At 48.4% G+C, this 17,386-nt stretch overlaps 1 protein-coding gene across 5 annotated transcripts in view; it reads right to left on the bottom strand.

Moving 5' to 3' along the window:
- The window catches only part of LOC144722472 (tensin-3-like), a 144,308-nt gene that overhangs the window by 64,805 nt on the left and 62,117 nt on the right, over nt 1–17,386 (bottom strand). For 4 of the 5 annotated variants that reach the window (XM_078600876.1, XM_078600792.1, XM_078600728.1 and 1 more), the window contains exon 2: nt 8,300–8,414. In XM_078600876.1, the coding sequence (XP_078457002.1) occupies nt 8,300–8,414 (115 nt within the window). Of the gene's footprint in view, nt 1–8,299; nt 8,415–16,858; nt 16,962–17,386 lie in introns of those variants that run through there. The other variant, XM_078601292.1, reaches the window with a different exon arrangement.

Here is a 17,386-nt window from a genome sequence, read left to right as displayed (position 1 = left end):
CGCTTCAGCCCCGCGTCGTTTCACAGCCGCACAATTCTCAGCGACTTCGCGTGCACCGCTCTAAAAATAATAATCATCGGGCAAAGAACGGGTCCCACGCCAGTCTAGGTTTACATATTAAGTGTAGATTAATAGGCTAACGGGACTACAGGCGGCGTCATTATAGCTGCTAAATGGAGCAATTGACCAGGCAGAACAAAGACTTAGTGAAGATGCTTAGTGCATCAGCTCGACTCAAGCTGGGTAGGGTAACTGCCAGCAATGCCCTGCTGATAATCTGCTTCAACGTCCCCAAGATTTGGCCAACTGCCTTTAAAAAAAATAAGCACGTGACCTCCCATGTGCGATATTCCCAAGTGTCACCAGCCTGTTTCTGTGCTCGGTTGGGCAATACTACTGAAACGTGGCATTGAGCTGCAATTTACAAGGAGGGAGTTTTGCATTCGGATTAATTGACAGCCGTTTTAATAGCGGTCATTATCCGTTCCTTCGAATGACACCCAATATGCGAATGTGGAAATAGACGTTACCAGTCGCAGAACGAGCGATATTTCTGGTTGCAAAAAAAATTGGTATAAGGCCGCCTTTGAAGCATTTTTTTTTTGCAGAAAGCAGTCAGTAAAGTGGAATAAATAAGCAAGAGCTTTCAAAAATGTATTTGGATATGGGTGGCTCAAAATACATGCAAATGACTTATTTATTTGAATTTCAGAACTGTTTCGCAAAGACATTTCAGCGGACACAGTTCACCGCAGTACTCTCCGTTGTAGCTACGAGTCGCGGTCTCGAGCCCTCTAGTGGCTGAAAGTATAATGAACTCCACAGAGATCTATCCCATGCGTCTTAAGTGAGTGCCACGTGTTGCTTGGCACGATGTCCGACGTTCCGTTCTATGCACCGGGGGAGCTTCCGCGTGGAACTATTCACGATGTAGACAGTTCTCGTCTTCAGAAACTATTCGGTTCCTGAAAATAAGCTCACAGCACTTGGACCGAAACCAGACTCAGCACCTTTATTTATCCTGGAGAAATCCGATGAGCTATAAAGCTCTCTTTCACGGTCGTCCAGTCGGGGTGGGTCAGAAAGTTACAGCGAACAATACAAACAAAACGATTGGAGTGCAAAGTATAGGAAAGGTAAGCAAAGCAATGCAAATAAGTACGTAAAGTTTATAAAGTGTATAAAGTACAATTTGCAAAAGTACATCAATTCCTGCCGATGTCCAACAATACTGTACATGGACGCTTGGGCAAAGCATCAAAACAACAACAACAACAACAGTCCCAGACCACAGCAAGTAAACACACAGAAGTCTCTAAAATACATTGCCCATACAAATTGAAGCATCTATACACGGATAAGGATGAAAGTTACAAATCACATTGGCAAATGTGGTTGTATCTGGCACCACGCGGCATAACAAACCTCCGATAAGCATGATTGCCTATGTACGTTGCGAAAGTGGTCCAACATACGCACACACTGCGCAAGTCTAATGTGCTTGCTCTTTCATAGATTTCAGCTAAATGGACCCCACGCTTGAGTCTACTTCTGAGGTTTATCATGTGACCAGTTCACTATCGTCATAACTATAGTTACCGAGTAAGGAGATTTGCTTAACAGGCAGAAATGTCCAAAAAAGGCCACTCACTGACAGTAGCCAAAAACACGAGATTTCATCTCTGTATTATTTGAATTGCACATGCCAGACTGTCTCCAACGTAATGACCGATGTACAATGCACTTAGCGCTCAGGAATGCAAGATCGTAACAAGGATATATCTCGTTACTGTTTTGACGCGTTATAAAAACAAAATCGTTCTGCGTCGGTCAAGATGCAAGAGATGACGACCACCCGGTGGTCGAGACGAATGCCAGAGTAGCAGCCAGATGCGGAGGAGACGCCCAGAGAGAGAAGAGAGAGAGAGAGTCCGGACAAGCGCGGAGGAGATGGAGCAACGCAATCCGCTCGTGTGCAGGTGGATAGAGCTGCTGGCTGCACCGCGAGACCATGAGAGATGCCAAGACGACCGCCAATGGATATGAACATCAGAATCACAAGCTTTATTATTTATCCTGGAGAAATCCGATGAGCTACGAAGCTCTTTTCCACACACACAACCCCCCCCCCTAGTTACGGGTCAGCCACGAGCGATATTCGTGATGATGACGATGACCACTTCAGCAAGAAACTCATCCGTCCGCTTTACTTTACTGTAACCGTTCTGAGAAGATGAACATCGGCGGACGACAAGAAACCCGCCGCCTGCAGCAGCCGCCGGCGGCCCCCGTGCGGCACACGCACGACCGTTGACTGAAGACGGAACAAAGAGGCCGCCACGACACGGCCACTGGGTCGAGGTGGCTCTATATGGCCTCTTCTGAATCTTTACCAACCACCACCACCACCACTGCTGCGATGCTGGCTGCTCGACCGTCAACAGCGCGCTCCGACGAAGCCGCCGACAACCAAAAATGCCACGCTCGATGCGATGAAAGCGTTACCACGATGTCTCATTTGGACGCCCTTTCAGAGAGAGCATCCTTCCCTCGTCGACACCAGCAGATGGCAATCGCTTGCGATGCGGTTGCATTCATGCAAGAAGCCGTCACCAAGAGCGCTGCTGCTGCTGCTGCACTGGAACGGGCGCGTTCCCCTGCGGGAGCACGGAGGCTGACAGAGCGTGGCATTGAGAAATGTTTCGGCGTGCGCTCCAGAGGAGCCGCAGGTTTCACAGCGAGCCAGCAGAGGGAGGCAGCACAGTTGCAGGACGACAGGAAGCCCCCAACAGCTACACTCTTAATGTCACCGAAGGTACGGACGTCGGATTTCTTTCGCACCGTACGTAGCCAACCGTGCTAATCGGAGTGCGCGGGGAGGGACAAACTAAACACAAAACGCGGTTCTAAAGATGAGTTTTCAATATAGATTTAAAAGTGCACAGCTCCACTGGCTTGCTATTATCGGAAGGAAGAGCGTTCCAGACGGCCACATCAGGTATAACGACGGGGTGTTCAGATGCTCCAATTTCCCTGCCCGGCAGTAACAACAACTCACACGGATGGAATTGAAGGACAGCGCCCGCCCAAAGAAGCATGGAGAGATGCACGCGTGGAACTGCATTGACGAACGAGAAAGAAGACCACGTGGATAAGATGACGCACACAGGTCAATCACATCATCCAAACCATGAATACAAGTCAGGGGGCTTGGGCAGAACCCGTCATACCTAACAGGGTTCATGGACGGTGGTCAATAATAATAGTATCGGAGTGGCAGCCAAGGAATGGAACGCGTTCAAAATACATCCACGACGGAGATGGAGCGATGGAATCTGTTCATGTGCAGGTGCTCCATGGATTGTTGTACCTTTGTCATGGAATAACGATAGACGTCGGAGGAAACACACACTCATCATCATCATCAGCCATGACCTATCAACTGCTGGATGAAAGCCTACCCAAGCTCTGCAATGGGCTTCTCTGTGGTGGGCATCTCTTGGGCATGCTCCCCTCCTCTAGCTGTAACTCCACCGCTAGTCTCGACCACTGGTCGTTATCCATTCTAGAGAAATGTCCTTTCCAAGCTCACTCCCTTTTCAGCTGGATCTGTCCGGGTCAGCGACACAGAAAATGTTTTCGCGCTTGGAACACCACATCCAGTATACCTCTGGTAATGGCGGTGGCTACGAGTCGCGTGTCGAGTCCAGATAAAGAAATGATTCACTCCTAGCTCTATTACTACGGTGTATGCTGCAGTCGTTGTAATGCACAATGGATTTGATTGCGCACGTGCCACTGAAAAACGCACGCGTCACATTTACATTTCCGTGTTTATTTTGACACAAGACTCCCAAGTATCGTGTTAAGGTCATTCAACCACCCCGAAACATTTTAATCCAAATCAAATATATATCCTCTTTTTCACAGATGCATACGATGATGGAAAGGAACCAATAAACGCTGCAGTGACTGAAGCGGTTTTTTTGGTGTGTGCACACGCACACACACACACGCGCACACACGCGCGCGCACACACACACGCACACACGCGCACGCGCACACACACACGCACACGCACGCGCACACACACAAAAACAAAGATCCCCCGTATAGCCTTAATAGACTGTAAGGGCAAGTTCTGTTAGCGAGCACCAATAAAGGCCGGCACGGCACACGAGGGGGAGGGTCAACACCACGCACGGCCGCCTTTGTCTCCCTTGCGGCGATGTTTACACATCGCACCAGGTACTCATTTGAGACTGAGTCGACCTAGGGGAGGCCCAGGACCGGTATAGATAATTGTCACTGGTGTTTGCCGTGAGCGAGAATCGAACCCGGGTCGCCAGGTTCGTAGTGCAGCGCGCTAACCGCTACACTACCACTCCACAAACACACGCACACACACGCGCGCGCACACACACGCGCGCACACACGCGCGCGCACACACACGCGCACACACACGCGCGCGCACACACACGCGCGCACACACACACGCGCGCACACACGCGCGCGCACACACACGCGCGCGCACACACACGCGCACACACACACGCACAACGCACGCGCGCACACACACACGCGCGCGCACACACACACGCACACACACACCCGCGCGCGCGCCACGCGCACGCGGGCACGTGCCCGAGGCACGACCGCAAACCACGCGGCTGCTCGGGTTGTTTCTGGCCACGGCCACGCGTCGGATACGCCGCGAGCCGCAGCAACGCGCCGGGCGGCAACCGGCTTTCATTCCGATAAACCGACAAATCCCTAGAACAAACCGATTCATCCCGCTGTATGTTTCTTTTTTATCTGCACCGCAACAACAACAACTTTGGCTTTTTACGATTTTGTAGAAACACCTGAAATGGGAGCAATCCTGCAATTATCCTGAAGTGCAGAACTGTCACTTGAATACATTGTAAGGTCGCGCTCACTACACACGAAGTGCTTGCCGCAAATGAACCACGATAGCTTGCTGATCGCGTCACGGAGCACAAACCATCATCACGCAAACTCCGGTTATCCTCACAGGGGCTTTTGGCTCACAATCGACAAAGACGGTGGTCACCGCATCGCGTGGCGCTTTCAGATGCGCTTCTGCGGCCGTCTGGAACGCTCTTCCTTCCGATATTAGGAAGCCACTGGAGCTATGCACTTTAAAATCATCATCTAGATTGACGACCTAATTTCATTTTAATTGCTTTTTGTGCTTAGTTTGTTGTCATTTTCCCCGCACCTACGATTAGCACAGTTGACTATGTACGGTGCAAAAAGAAGTTCAACATACGTATGTCATTAATACAGAAGAGTAGCATATGCTATCCATGGGGGCGCATCAATGCAACGAATAGTTCACTTCGCTCTGCACCTAGTAGCCTCAGTTGGATACCTGGCCTTCTTTAACATCATTGGCGAGTGTGGTGAAGTGTAGTCAAACAACCCTCACGACCGACACGGCACGGGGAGGCCTTAACGCAGCCTAGATTGTCAATTGGCTCTGCATTATTATTATAATTTGCTGTAGAGTAACGCGCTGGTTATTTTGTACATTTGTAATAAAAGACTTGACCACGATCTCTGGCTCAGTGTCCTTTATTTGGTCCGTACTGCGTTCCCACACGGCTGTCTCTCTTATTCTCTCTGTGCTGGTTCCGATGTCACTCCAGTCCACATCAGCAGCCCCGCTGCTGTTCTTGTCGCTCTTGCAGCCCCACAGCAGCTCCGCTGCTGCACTCTCACACAGCTCCCTTGGCTGTTCCTGCTGCAGCTCTGACAGCCTCGTGCTGTCTCGCCTTCTCGTCGCTCCTGCGACTCTTGGCAGCCACCCCGCTGCCCCTCACACACAGCCTTACTGCCTATCTCTATCTGCAGCTTTACACCTCCCAGTAGCTCCCTACTGTTCCCAGGGTTGGCTCCCGCTTCTGACGGTGCCCCCTCGGCTCGTACGCCCGCGTGGCCCCACACCTTTCCATTCACTCCCCGACTGCCCTCTCTTTCCGGTTTACCCGCTTAAGGACCCCCTACCTTTCACCCACGTCACCTGGCTCCGCCTCCTCGTGACGTCACATCCGGAAGGTCGCTTTCGCCCGCATTACACATTTATAACAGCCATTGGCTGAGTTTATCTCACTGATGAGCCCCAATTATTATGTTTTGTTGCGTATGGCAACACGGTTCACGAACTAAATGTCAACGTTCAGGTCTGCTAGCCACGAGGGGGCTTCATGAGAGAGTTCTTGTAATGTTGCTATCCCTCCGTTGAAGGAGCCCAGGCTACAGCAGTTTACTATGTGGTCCATAGTCTGGGTTGCATGGTCAAATAAGCCCCAATGACATCTAAACATATCCACTTCTATCTTGACTGAAAGCTTTTGTGACTGCAGGAATCCATATTCTTTGGGTCTTTCGCTAAAGCCACGTAGACAGAAAAAATAACAAAAAATATCGACGTTTCGATCGCAACACAAGTGGTCGTCTTCATAAAAATATCCACTTCTCCCAAGCAGCCACAAAACAGGCTTCTCACAAAGAGAGCAGTCATTAACAGGAGTGACCCTCGCCTTTTTATTTTAAATATTGTTCCGCTTAACTTAACAGCGCAGCATGTGTTATGCACTCTATATATTTATACAAAGGGTACTCGAAGGGATTTGAGAATAAGACGCTACAACAACTGCAGTGCCAACATAATAAATAAATATTTCAAACTTTGTTAATTCAATGCTGGATGAAGGCCTCTCCTCGCTGTGTCAGCAATACGAGCTGTTTGCCGACATTTCTGCACACACTGGCCAACACGAGTTCAAAGACCACTCACCACTCATGTTAGTCATGGCCAGAAATCAAACTCAGGTCAACAGGTTCATCGTGTAGTTCGCTAACTACCGCAGCACCGCTCACCAAATTATTAACAATCTTACAGCATCCTTGGCCTCCATATTAAAACAAATCAACGTAGCAGACTAAATGCTTATTTAGTAAGTTAAGCTTAGCATATATTTAACAATCTTGTTTGAAAAAAAGTTCACGCGCAAATTGTACTGTATTTATATTTGGTATCGCAGGGGAAGGCCCAAATATACATGGTAAGAAACAAACGTACGGCCTGAAGGAGGTTCGAATCTGGAGACCCCCTTTTTTGTTTGTGTTGAAGGATGATCGTTCTGTATCCTTCCCCGCCTGGAATGCGTGGTGGTCGGTTGTAACGCATCCTGAGCCGTGCATGACTCAGAGGATTAAAGGAGTCACAGCAGGAAAGCCTACCTCTTGCCTTGACCCAGGGAGGCCCCCACCCCAGCAAAGCGGTCACCCATGCGTGCATCAGTGGCACGCGAAATTGGCAAACAGGAGTGAAATCACCGCGCTAAGCATCGGTTTCCAGCCTCCCCTCCGCCTGGGTAGGAAGTCAGGACGGGAGGGAGAGGCCACGCTTCGTCCTCAAAAGCCGGGAAACGTTTTGAAACGCAGGCAAAGCCTGACAACCCGCCATTATCCAATTTCACATTACTTAAGCAATGCGGTATTATATTACCGTCATAAACAGTTTTTACTACAAGTGTTTTATGCACTTATTTACTTGCAATTTATACTGCTTTTTCGTATTAAATAATCACGGTCTTGGATTCAGCAAAACTCTGGCACACTATCACATATGGTTGTTGGGTACAATGTAATGGGCTCAACAATGTTCACCTCTCAGCCAACTGAAAATGGGACTGATGGTAATTCCTCACGGACATTACTGCCCTTCTCCACTGTGCCAGTGGTCAGTGTGCCCGCTACGAACCCACTGTGTCCCCCAACCAAGCAGCACGACCTTGTTCAAAGGGGGGGGGGGCATACGAACAGGGGTTATGGCACAACGCGCTCGATGTTAAACAAACTTCAACAACCCTGAACAGAGGGAGCAGCGATGCGATCTGCATTTTTGTGTCGCGCGTTCTGCTCCTCCGGCCCTCGCTCCCCGTGTATGCGAGCAAAGGCTGCAATGTCCATCGCTTCTTCATCGTTACGAATCTGAAACCATCAGTTTTTTTACTCGACTCCAAGACTTTAGAAGCGGGGCTGAGCCTTGAGCAGAGGGGGGCTCAGCCCCTCCACGGATCCACTTAACCGGAGGAACCACCAAAACGGTGCATAGAGTCCTTTAAAAATGAAAAACATCTTCAATTTGTACGGTTCCCCGGCTGAAACACGGGGGGGGGGACATTTTGTGTAAGATCCCGAGTGCTGGGGGTGCACACTGCCACCGGGCGCGACTCTTGAGCGGGTCCCTCCGGCTCCAGGCCCTTACCGCGGCAGCAGAGGCCCTGCTGACCCAGAGGCTGTCTGCACGCGCCGCACACCCGGGGCCGCTTGAAGCTCTTAGCCTTGAAGGTGTGAGCGTTGGGGGCCTCCGCTTCTTCGGGCTGAAAAACACAACAACAACAACAACAACAAAAAGGAATGCAGCAAACGCGTCCCTTCGGTCGGTCGCATTCACCATCAGCAGCAGCAGCAGCATCGCTGCAACTTACACCCGCTAACTTCCATCAGTTGCTCCGTCAACATCATCATCATCATCGGGACATGACAATAATAATGATGATCATCACAATAATAATGATCATCATTATGATAAATATAATCATCATAATGATGATGATTATGATGATGATCATTATTTTCATGATGATTATGATGATGCCCCGCACCTCCGATTATCACGGTTGGCTACGTACGGTGCAAAAGAAGCTCAACATACATATATAGAACATCAATACAACATACATGTACATGCATTATTCGGGTGACAGGTGACGCAGTGGCTACGCTTGTGCCTCACAGCAAGACAGACCTGGGTTCTATTCCTGACCCATGCAGCTGCCTTCCTGTGTGGAGTTTAAATGTTCTCCCCCTGTTCTACATAGGTTTTCTCCAGGTTCTCTGGTTTTCTCCCATCGCTATAACAACCTTACCATGTAACCGGTATGCGGCAACTTGCCCCCTAGTGTGGAAACTTGGCATAGACCACGTGACCGAGCCTTGAGATTCAGTGAGACTTTGCTGGTTAAACAAGTTTACCACTAATAATAAATGATAATATCGTTGTGAAAAACACTATCATCTATTTTCTATTGCACCTTCAATTGTGCTGTTTATTGCTGGCTGCTTGAAATGTTGGGCCTTTGAGCCTCTATTCGGCAATCATGATTTTAAAAATATATACAAAACGATGGCTAATGTATGGCATTTATTCAACAAATATAACTTAACAGACAACACCTGTGGCTAATATTTATATTTGCCTAATAACTCGTGAACACAATGCATCACTGAGCCAACACACACTGCTTTAGAGTCCCTGTCCTTGTGGAATGAACCACATCCTTTGATAAGCCATCCACTGAGTCATCCGATGGAGAGACGGGCCACTGCCATGGAATTTTGAGCACGAATTAATGGCCACCAGAGGAGATAAACACCAACGCATTACACATTTATATAGACAGACAAATGACTTTGCTTTGACAAGTGACAATACCGCACCTCCAATTAGTACGGTTGGCAACATACGTTTGGAAATAAGTTCAACATACTTTCGAAATTATTGCAACATCGGTGTAACTCCAACAGTGTTTACGCACACTTCAGAAGGCATCCGTTTTCCACACTTGCAGCCAACCCCTGATATTTTCATTCTCATAGCTGGACTTGCACGAAAGAGCAAACCCGAATTAAACATGAATGCTTTTTTTGTGCAGTCATCGAAGGCTGGGCTGAGATCATCAACTCCACTAAAAGTGAGAACACGATTTCAACACGAGCGGCCGAATCCCAGAATATAACCCAGAATACTAGCGGTGCCAAGCTTGGTACACAGGGAGCCTCTCCTGGCCTCAAAAACCTACTCGGTTGAACTTCTTTCGCACCGTACGTAGCCAACCATGCTAATCGGAGGTGAACAAAGTATCAACCCGTTACAGTAATACGACTAACAACCATGAGCAGGGTGGCACACAGTCGATATTTATGAATGACAACAAGCTGCTGCCGCGACCCTCACCAAGACAAGCGGATCGAGAAACGCACGAACGAAAACGATGCACAATGAACTGTGGGGACCATTACAGAACCACAAATGAAGGCCCTTATTTGCCAGCATACAAATAATATAACACGGAAATAATGGCGCAATTCTAAATTACACAACGCACTTTTTGTGCGTGCGTGTGCGTGCATATACATACACACACACCGACAAATTATGGCGTAGAATCACTGGGTGGTCAGAGAAGGCTAATGAGTGTGGCCTCAGTCACAGTCCAATGTTGGCCAAGATTTAGAAGTCCTCACTCAGCAGCCCGACAAAGCTCCCTTTGCCAGGGCACCCCCCCTCCCCTATACCCCCCATACCACCCTCCCCTATAACCCCCATACCACCCTCCCCTATACCCCCCCCATACCCCCTCCCCTATACCCCCCATACCACCCTCCCCTATACCCCCCCCCATACCACCCTCCCCTATACCCCCCCCATACCCCCTCCACTATACCCCCCATACCACCCTCCCCTATACCCCCCCATACCCCCTCCCCCCATACCCCCCCCCATACCCCCCTCCCCTATACCCCCCATACCCCCCCTCCCCTATACCCCCCTCCCCCACCTCGTGCCCACTGGGAGTGCAAAGCCAGCAACCACTCCATTCACTCGCCCCCCCCTCACCACACGCGCGATCATTAAGAGGCGGCCCATTGTTCACACTCATTTGTCAGACAAATCGCGATCTACAATAAGCAGGTACAATACCCTGATACACACAGCGAAGAAGAAAAACACTGGACAAAGAATCCCTGTAAGCGAAAATATGTCGTGTATTTGCTTGCATTTACGCCGCGCACACAAAGCAACATAACGCTTATCATAATCATGTAAGCGCGCACCAAAAATACCCCCGTGCGGTGAGATATTAAGTCTAAAAGTTACCACAATGTGGATGATAGCGTTGCCACCTGTCCGGGTTTGCAGTCTGAGTGGGGGGGGGGGGGTCTGAGGCCTGTCTAGATACATTTGTAAATTCCAATTAAAGAAAACAGTTGTAAAAAAAAATCAGATGCCATCACGAACAGTAATGTATCTCTGTAAAAACAGAAACGCATTTTGAAAACCCCTTCAGCAACGCGGTCAATGCTCAGGACATTGGCAGCGGCAGTGTCGGGTCGCCAGCTGCCCAGGTTGACCCGGACAGTCTGGGAGTTGCCGTCTGCGTTCAGGTGGCAGGAATTAATTCGTAGCGAGATCTTCTACCGGTGTATATAAACGGAGTGGTAGCTCCTGCAATCTCTCATTTACTTGATACAGCTGTCGTGGCTGTGACGGTTCCACCTGAAGACGGAAGCTTATGTTGCCTCCGAAACGTCGTGATTTTTATTTTATTTTACTTTTATTAATTTTAATGTTTTACCTACACAGTGACTTTACCGAAAAAACCTAAGAATATGAATCCTTGCAGTCACGAAAGCTTCAAATCTAGAACTGCTGTGTCGAACCTGCACAGCTTTGCTAATGAACCTCGTGCGTTGGGGCTGTCGGCAAAGGTGGCAGCCGCAGTGGTTTTGCTCTCACCTCACGGTCGTGGCCTTGGCTCTCCGCCTTTGTCTCTAAAGCGAATTCGCTTTAATGCCTCACTTCTTCTCTGGGCGTGATGATGAGTGAAAACAATGCCTGTTGTAAAGTTCAAAGGATGGCAATTTGCGCACTAGTGGGCGTTCGGTGCTTCGTGCAATCGGCAAAAGAAAAAAGCGGCATTCGGAACGTACCCGAAGAAACTGTTCAGATTGGAAGCGACCGAATGAAATGATTTGAGTGGGTTGAAGAGTTAAACCAGCAGCTTCTCATCACTTTCCCAATTTCCCCACTCAAAATAACAAATGGAGTACTAGATCATGAATTGCTAACTTGTAATTCGGATGTAACATCGTTGAAATGGTGAACACCTCCGATTAGCACGGTTGGCTACGAATGGTGCAAAAAAGTTCACACATACATGCATGTACACAACAGTCATTTCTTGAATAAAGTAAGCATAGTACCACTTGTTGGAACAAGCGGTTCTGACCACTGCGCCACCACTCCCTCCACCGCACCATGAACAGGGAGGCCTGTGTTTGATTTCTGGGCAGGACTACCATCTGTGGCGAGTGAGACCTGGACTGGCCATGCGGGCCCCATAACCACGCCACACTGACCAGAGTGGTGAATTACGGTCAACCAAACCGTCATTACCAATATTCTCCAGCAGTCGATTTTCAAAGGGGCTATACGCTACATCATTATTATTATTAGAAGACTCCAATAAGTCAGAAGTGGCGACACAGTGGTGAGCACACTACGCTAAAACATGCGTTTGATTTCGAGCGGCGAATAACATCTGTCGCGTGTGACATCTGAACTGGTTTTGGGTCCACTCTTATCAACCCGCACTGACAAGTGTGGTGAAGTATGCTCAAACAAACCCGCATGACTGATGCAGAAAGGCATTTGTCCAGTTGTCGATTGACAAGGGTCTAAAACTCACCAACTGACTCAATCCAATAAGAATGAATGTAAACAGAGAGTACTTTCTGTATGTATGTTGAAAAAAAAAAATTAAGATGTATGTTGAACTTCTTTCGCACCGTACGTAGCCAACTGTGCTAATCGGAGATGCGGGGGAAGGACAACAAACAAAACACAAAAAGCAGTTCTAAAGAAATGAGTTTTCAATCTAGATTATGTAAAAGTGCGTAGCTCCAGTGGCTTCGTCATATCGGACGGAAGAGCGTTCCAGACGGCCACAGAACCGCATCTGAAAGCGTCTTTGTTACATGGCCAGCCAAAAACATCAGCCTGGACACATTTGCACTGCACCTCTTCAGCACTGTAATGGCTTTGTGGCTGTGGATGACAGCTGATAGCACCTGGGAATTTACACACCTGGGCAATGGCACACCTGGGCATTACCACACCTGCACACACAGGCCCACGATGGCCACCTCCAATCTGCACAGTCCTCAGACTCGCATGGGATCCGTTTCCCAGAAGGTCCCAGGTGGCTTGGAATGCTTCTATACGTGTGTGTGATCACCTACTACACCGATGGAGTCGTTTAGGAGCACGAAGGAATGTAACCACGTACCACCACTGTGATAACGGACCAACCTCTCCTTTACTCAATCATATTTACTTAAAGTGGCTTTAAGAGCTGCCGTAAATCACTGTAAGAACTGGAGTTCCCAGAGTGCTATGAAACTGCCACGCTCAGAATAGAAAACAAATACTGTAGTCTGATTTATTACAAAGCAACGACACCAGGGGAAAAAAGTAGATCATTCAGAGTAAAGAGCAGGTCGATTTTAGGCCAACATCACACTGGATGGACAACAATGAAGAGGTTTACTGTAACAAGCCGCCCCGCAGACTATGACCAATTTATCAACCGAGAGAAAAGCACCCCCAGCGTGTTCGTGCTTCGGGAACGATATTGATCGATGGTGCCTCGCCGAGTCTCGAAAGACGACGACGACCGGAGACATGGCCGCAGGGTACAGACAACTCCGTGCAGAGCAGAGGTCGCAATCGGGTACCCGATACCCGTACCCTACCCAATACCCGTACCCTACCCAATACCCGTACCCTACCCAATACCCGTACCCTACCCGTACCCTACACGATACCTGTACCCTACCCGATACCCGTACCCTACCCAATACCCGTACCCTACCCGATACCCGTACCCTACCCGATACCCGTACCCTACCCGATACCCGTACCCTACCCAATACCCGTACCCTACCCAATACCCGTACCCTACCCGTACCCTACACGATACCTGTACCCTACCCGATACCCGTACCCTACCCAATACCCGTACCCTACCCGATACCCGTACCCTACCCGATACCCGTACCCTACCCGATACCCGTACCCTACACGATACCTGTACCCTACCCGATGCCCGTACCCTACACGATACCCGTACCCTACCTGATACCCGTACCCTACCCAATACCCGTACCCTACCCGATACCTGTACCCTACCCGATACCCGTACCCTACACGATACCCGTACCCTACCCGATACCTGTACCCTACCCGATACCCGTACCCTACCCGATACCCGTACCCTACCCGATACCCGTACCCTATCCGATACCCGTACCCTACCCGATACCCGTACCCTACCCGATACCCGTACCCTACCCGATACCCGTACCCTACCCAATACCCGTACCCTGCCCGATACCCGTACCCTATCCGATACCCGTACCCTACCCAATACCCGTACCCTACCCGATACCCGTACCCTACCCGGCCGGGTACGGGTAGCCATTTGCGACCCTGGTGCGGCCGGGTACGGGTAAGGAATCAAAACCCGTTTGCGACCTCTGGTGCAGAGTCCGTCCCACCAACTAGTGTCTCTCTACAACAACTAGTGTCTCTCTACAACAACTAGTGTCTCTCTAGAACAACTAGTGTCTCTCTACAACAACTAGTGTCTCTCTACAACAACTAGTGTCTCTCTAGAACAACTAGTGTCTCTCTACAACAACTAGTGTCTCTCTACAACAACTAGTGTCTCTCTACAACAACTAGTGTCTCTCTAGAACAACTAGTGTCTCTCTACAACAACTAGTGTCTCTCTACAACAACTAGTGTCTCTCTACAACAACTAGTGTCTCTCTACAACAACTAGAGTCTCTCTACAACAACTAGTGTCTCTCTACAACAACTAGAGTCTCTCTACAACAACTAGTGTCTCTCTACAACAACTAGTGTCTCTCTACAACAACTAGAGTCTCTCTACAACAACGAGTGTCTCTCTACAACAACTAGTGTCTCTCTACAACAACTAGTGTCTCTCTACAACAACTAGTGTCTCTCTACAACAACTAGAGTCTCTCTACAACAACTAGAGTCTCTCTACAACAACTAGTGTCTCTCTAGAACAACTAGTGTCTCTCTACAACAACTAGAGTCTCTCTACAACAACTAGTGTCTCTCTACAACAACTAGAGTCTATCTACAACAACTAGTGTCTCTCTACAACAACTAGTGTCTCTCTACAACAACTAGAGTCTCTCTACAACAACGAGTGTCTCTCTACAACAACTAGTGTCTCTCTACAACAACTAGTGTCTCTCTAGAACAACTAGTGTCTCTCTACAACAACTAGTGTCTCTCTACAACAACTAGTGTCTCTCTACAACAACTAGTGTCTCTCTACAACAACTAGTGTCTCTCTACAACAACTAGTGTCTCTCTACAACAACTAGTGTCTCTCTACAACAACTAGTGTCTCTCTACAACAACTAGTGTCTATCTACAACAACGAGTGTCTCTCTACAACAACTAGTGTCTCTCTACAACAACTAGTGTCTCTCTACAACAACTAGAGTCTCTCTACAACAACTAGTGTCTCTCTAGAACAACTAGAGTCTCTCTACAACAACTAGTGTCTCTCTACAACAGCTAGTGTCTCTCTACAACAACTAGAGTCTCTCTACAACAACTAGAGTCTCTCTACAACAGCTAGTGTCTCTCTACAACAACTAGTGTCTCTCTACAACAACTAGAGTCTCTCTACAACAGCTAGTGTCTCTCTACAACAACTAGAGTCTCTCTACAACAACTAGAGTCTCTCTACAACAACGAGTGTCTCTCTACAACAGCTAGTGTCTCTCTACAACAACTAGTGTCTCTCTACAACAACTAGAGTCTCTCTACAACAACTAGAGTCTCTCTACAACAACGAGTGTCTCTCTACAACAGCTAGTGTCTCTCTACAACAACTAGTGTCTCTCTACAACAACTAGAGTCTCTCTACAACAACTAGAGTCTCTCTACAACAACGAGTGTCTCTCTACAACAACTAGTGTCTCTCTACAACAACTAGAGTCTCTCTACAACAACTAGTGTCTCTCTACAACAACTAGAGTCTCTCTACAACAACTAGTGTCTCTCTACAACAACTAGTGTCTCTCTACAACAACTAGTGTCTCTCTACAACAACTAGAGTCTCTCTACAACAACTAGTGTCTCTCTACAACAACTAGTGTCTCTCTACAACAACTAGTGTCTCTCTACAACAGCTAGTGTCTCTCTACAACAACTAGTGTCTCTCTACAACAACTAGAGTCTCTCTACAACAACTAGTGTCTCCCATCTCTCTCTCTCGCCTGCCCAGTGGTGCACCTAGTTTGGCACAAACGGAGCAGTGGGGGGGGGGGGTGCTATACGCAGGCGGCGTGCACTGCCCTGCAGTGATTAAGTCGGCATAACAAAAGAGCACCTCCCATGAACAACGTTGCACGCGTCTATGATTCATCGCTTAATGCAGCCACAATGGGCAGCATTAGCATAGCATTTGTTTGGTAACCTTTGTCATTCGAGAGCGTCTGACAAAGGCTATACGCTCGTATGAACGTAACCAGCGTATGACAAAGGGAATACCAATGCATTGTGCATTCTGGTCCCGTACCAAGTGACGAAAGCGAATGAACTGCTTAATCACACGTAGCAGGAGTGCTTAAAACATTACACATGCGTCGCTTGTGGCGGCAAGAGCACTCAAACACACAAGGGCCATCTCACACCTGAAACATTCCCAAAGCAAAAGAGCAATGGACACGCGACACTTTCTCGATACCGTCACCCCACACACACGTGGGGACACATCGTATCTGTGGAAATGACAAATCCTTAGAAATTCCGGAGATTAGGTAAATCTGGACTTACCTACCAATGCAATTACATCATAATGTGCCGTCACACATTCTCGTTGCTGTGAAAGTACAGTAAAGTGCAGTTATACGCAGACCAACCACTTACCTGGACAACCTGGAAAGTCACTTCTGGATGTGCCCCTTGGCTCAGCCATCCGAACGCGCTCACACGCACAAGCACAGACAAAGGTCCCCCATGTAGCCTTTGAACGGACTGCAAAGAGAGCTGTTTGCGAGCACCACGCTACTGCGCTGCTAACGTAAAGGTTATTTTCTTAAACAATGTCCCAGATCATGTGATCGCGGTGACGTGAAACAAAGGATCGAATTTACACTGAGTTCACCTCCCATGTTAATGATGGTCATTGCCAAGCATTTTTACTGCCGACTGGCCCGGCTAAAGATTAACTTTTTTCACCCGGACTCGTATTGGAATGTCTGTGCTGCGTATGCTAAAACTACGTGGGGGTTTATTTACAGTTATTTTGTAAACAAACGTAGCCGAGTGAAAGTTAGTGAAAGTGCGGCGATACGTTTTCAAGGTAACTACGTTTCACGCTATTTCAGACCGATGCTTTCACAAACGAGCTTTGATTGAATTCTCAGCCATGCAGAGGACGAGGCCTTCAGGGTC

Source organism: Lampetra planeri, chromosome 1 (genome assembly GCF_965212315.1).
Source record: "Lampetra planeri chromosome 1, kcLamPlan1.2.h2, whole genome shotgun sequence".
NCBI classification, from domain to species: Eukaryota; Metazoa; Chordata; class Hyperoartia; order Petromyzontiformes; family Petromyzontidae; genus Lampetra; species Lampetra planeri.
This window is presented reverse-complemented; position numbering and strand designations above follow the sequence as displayed.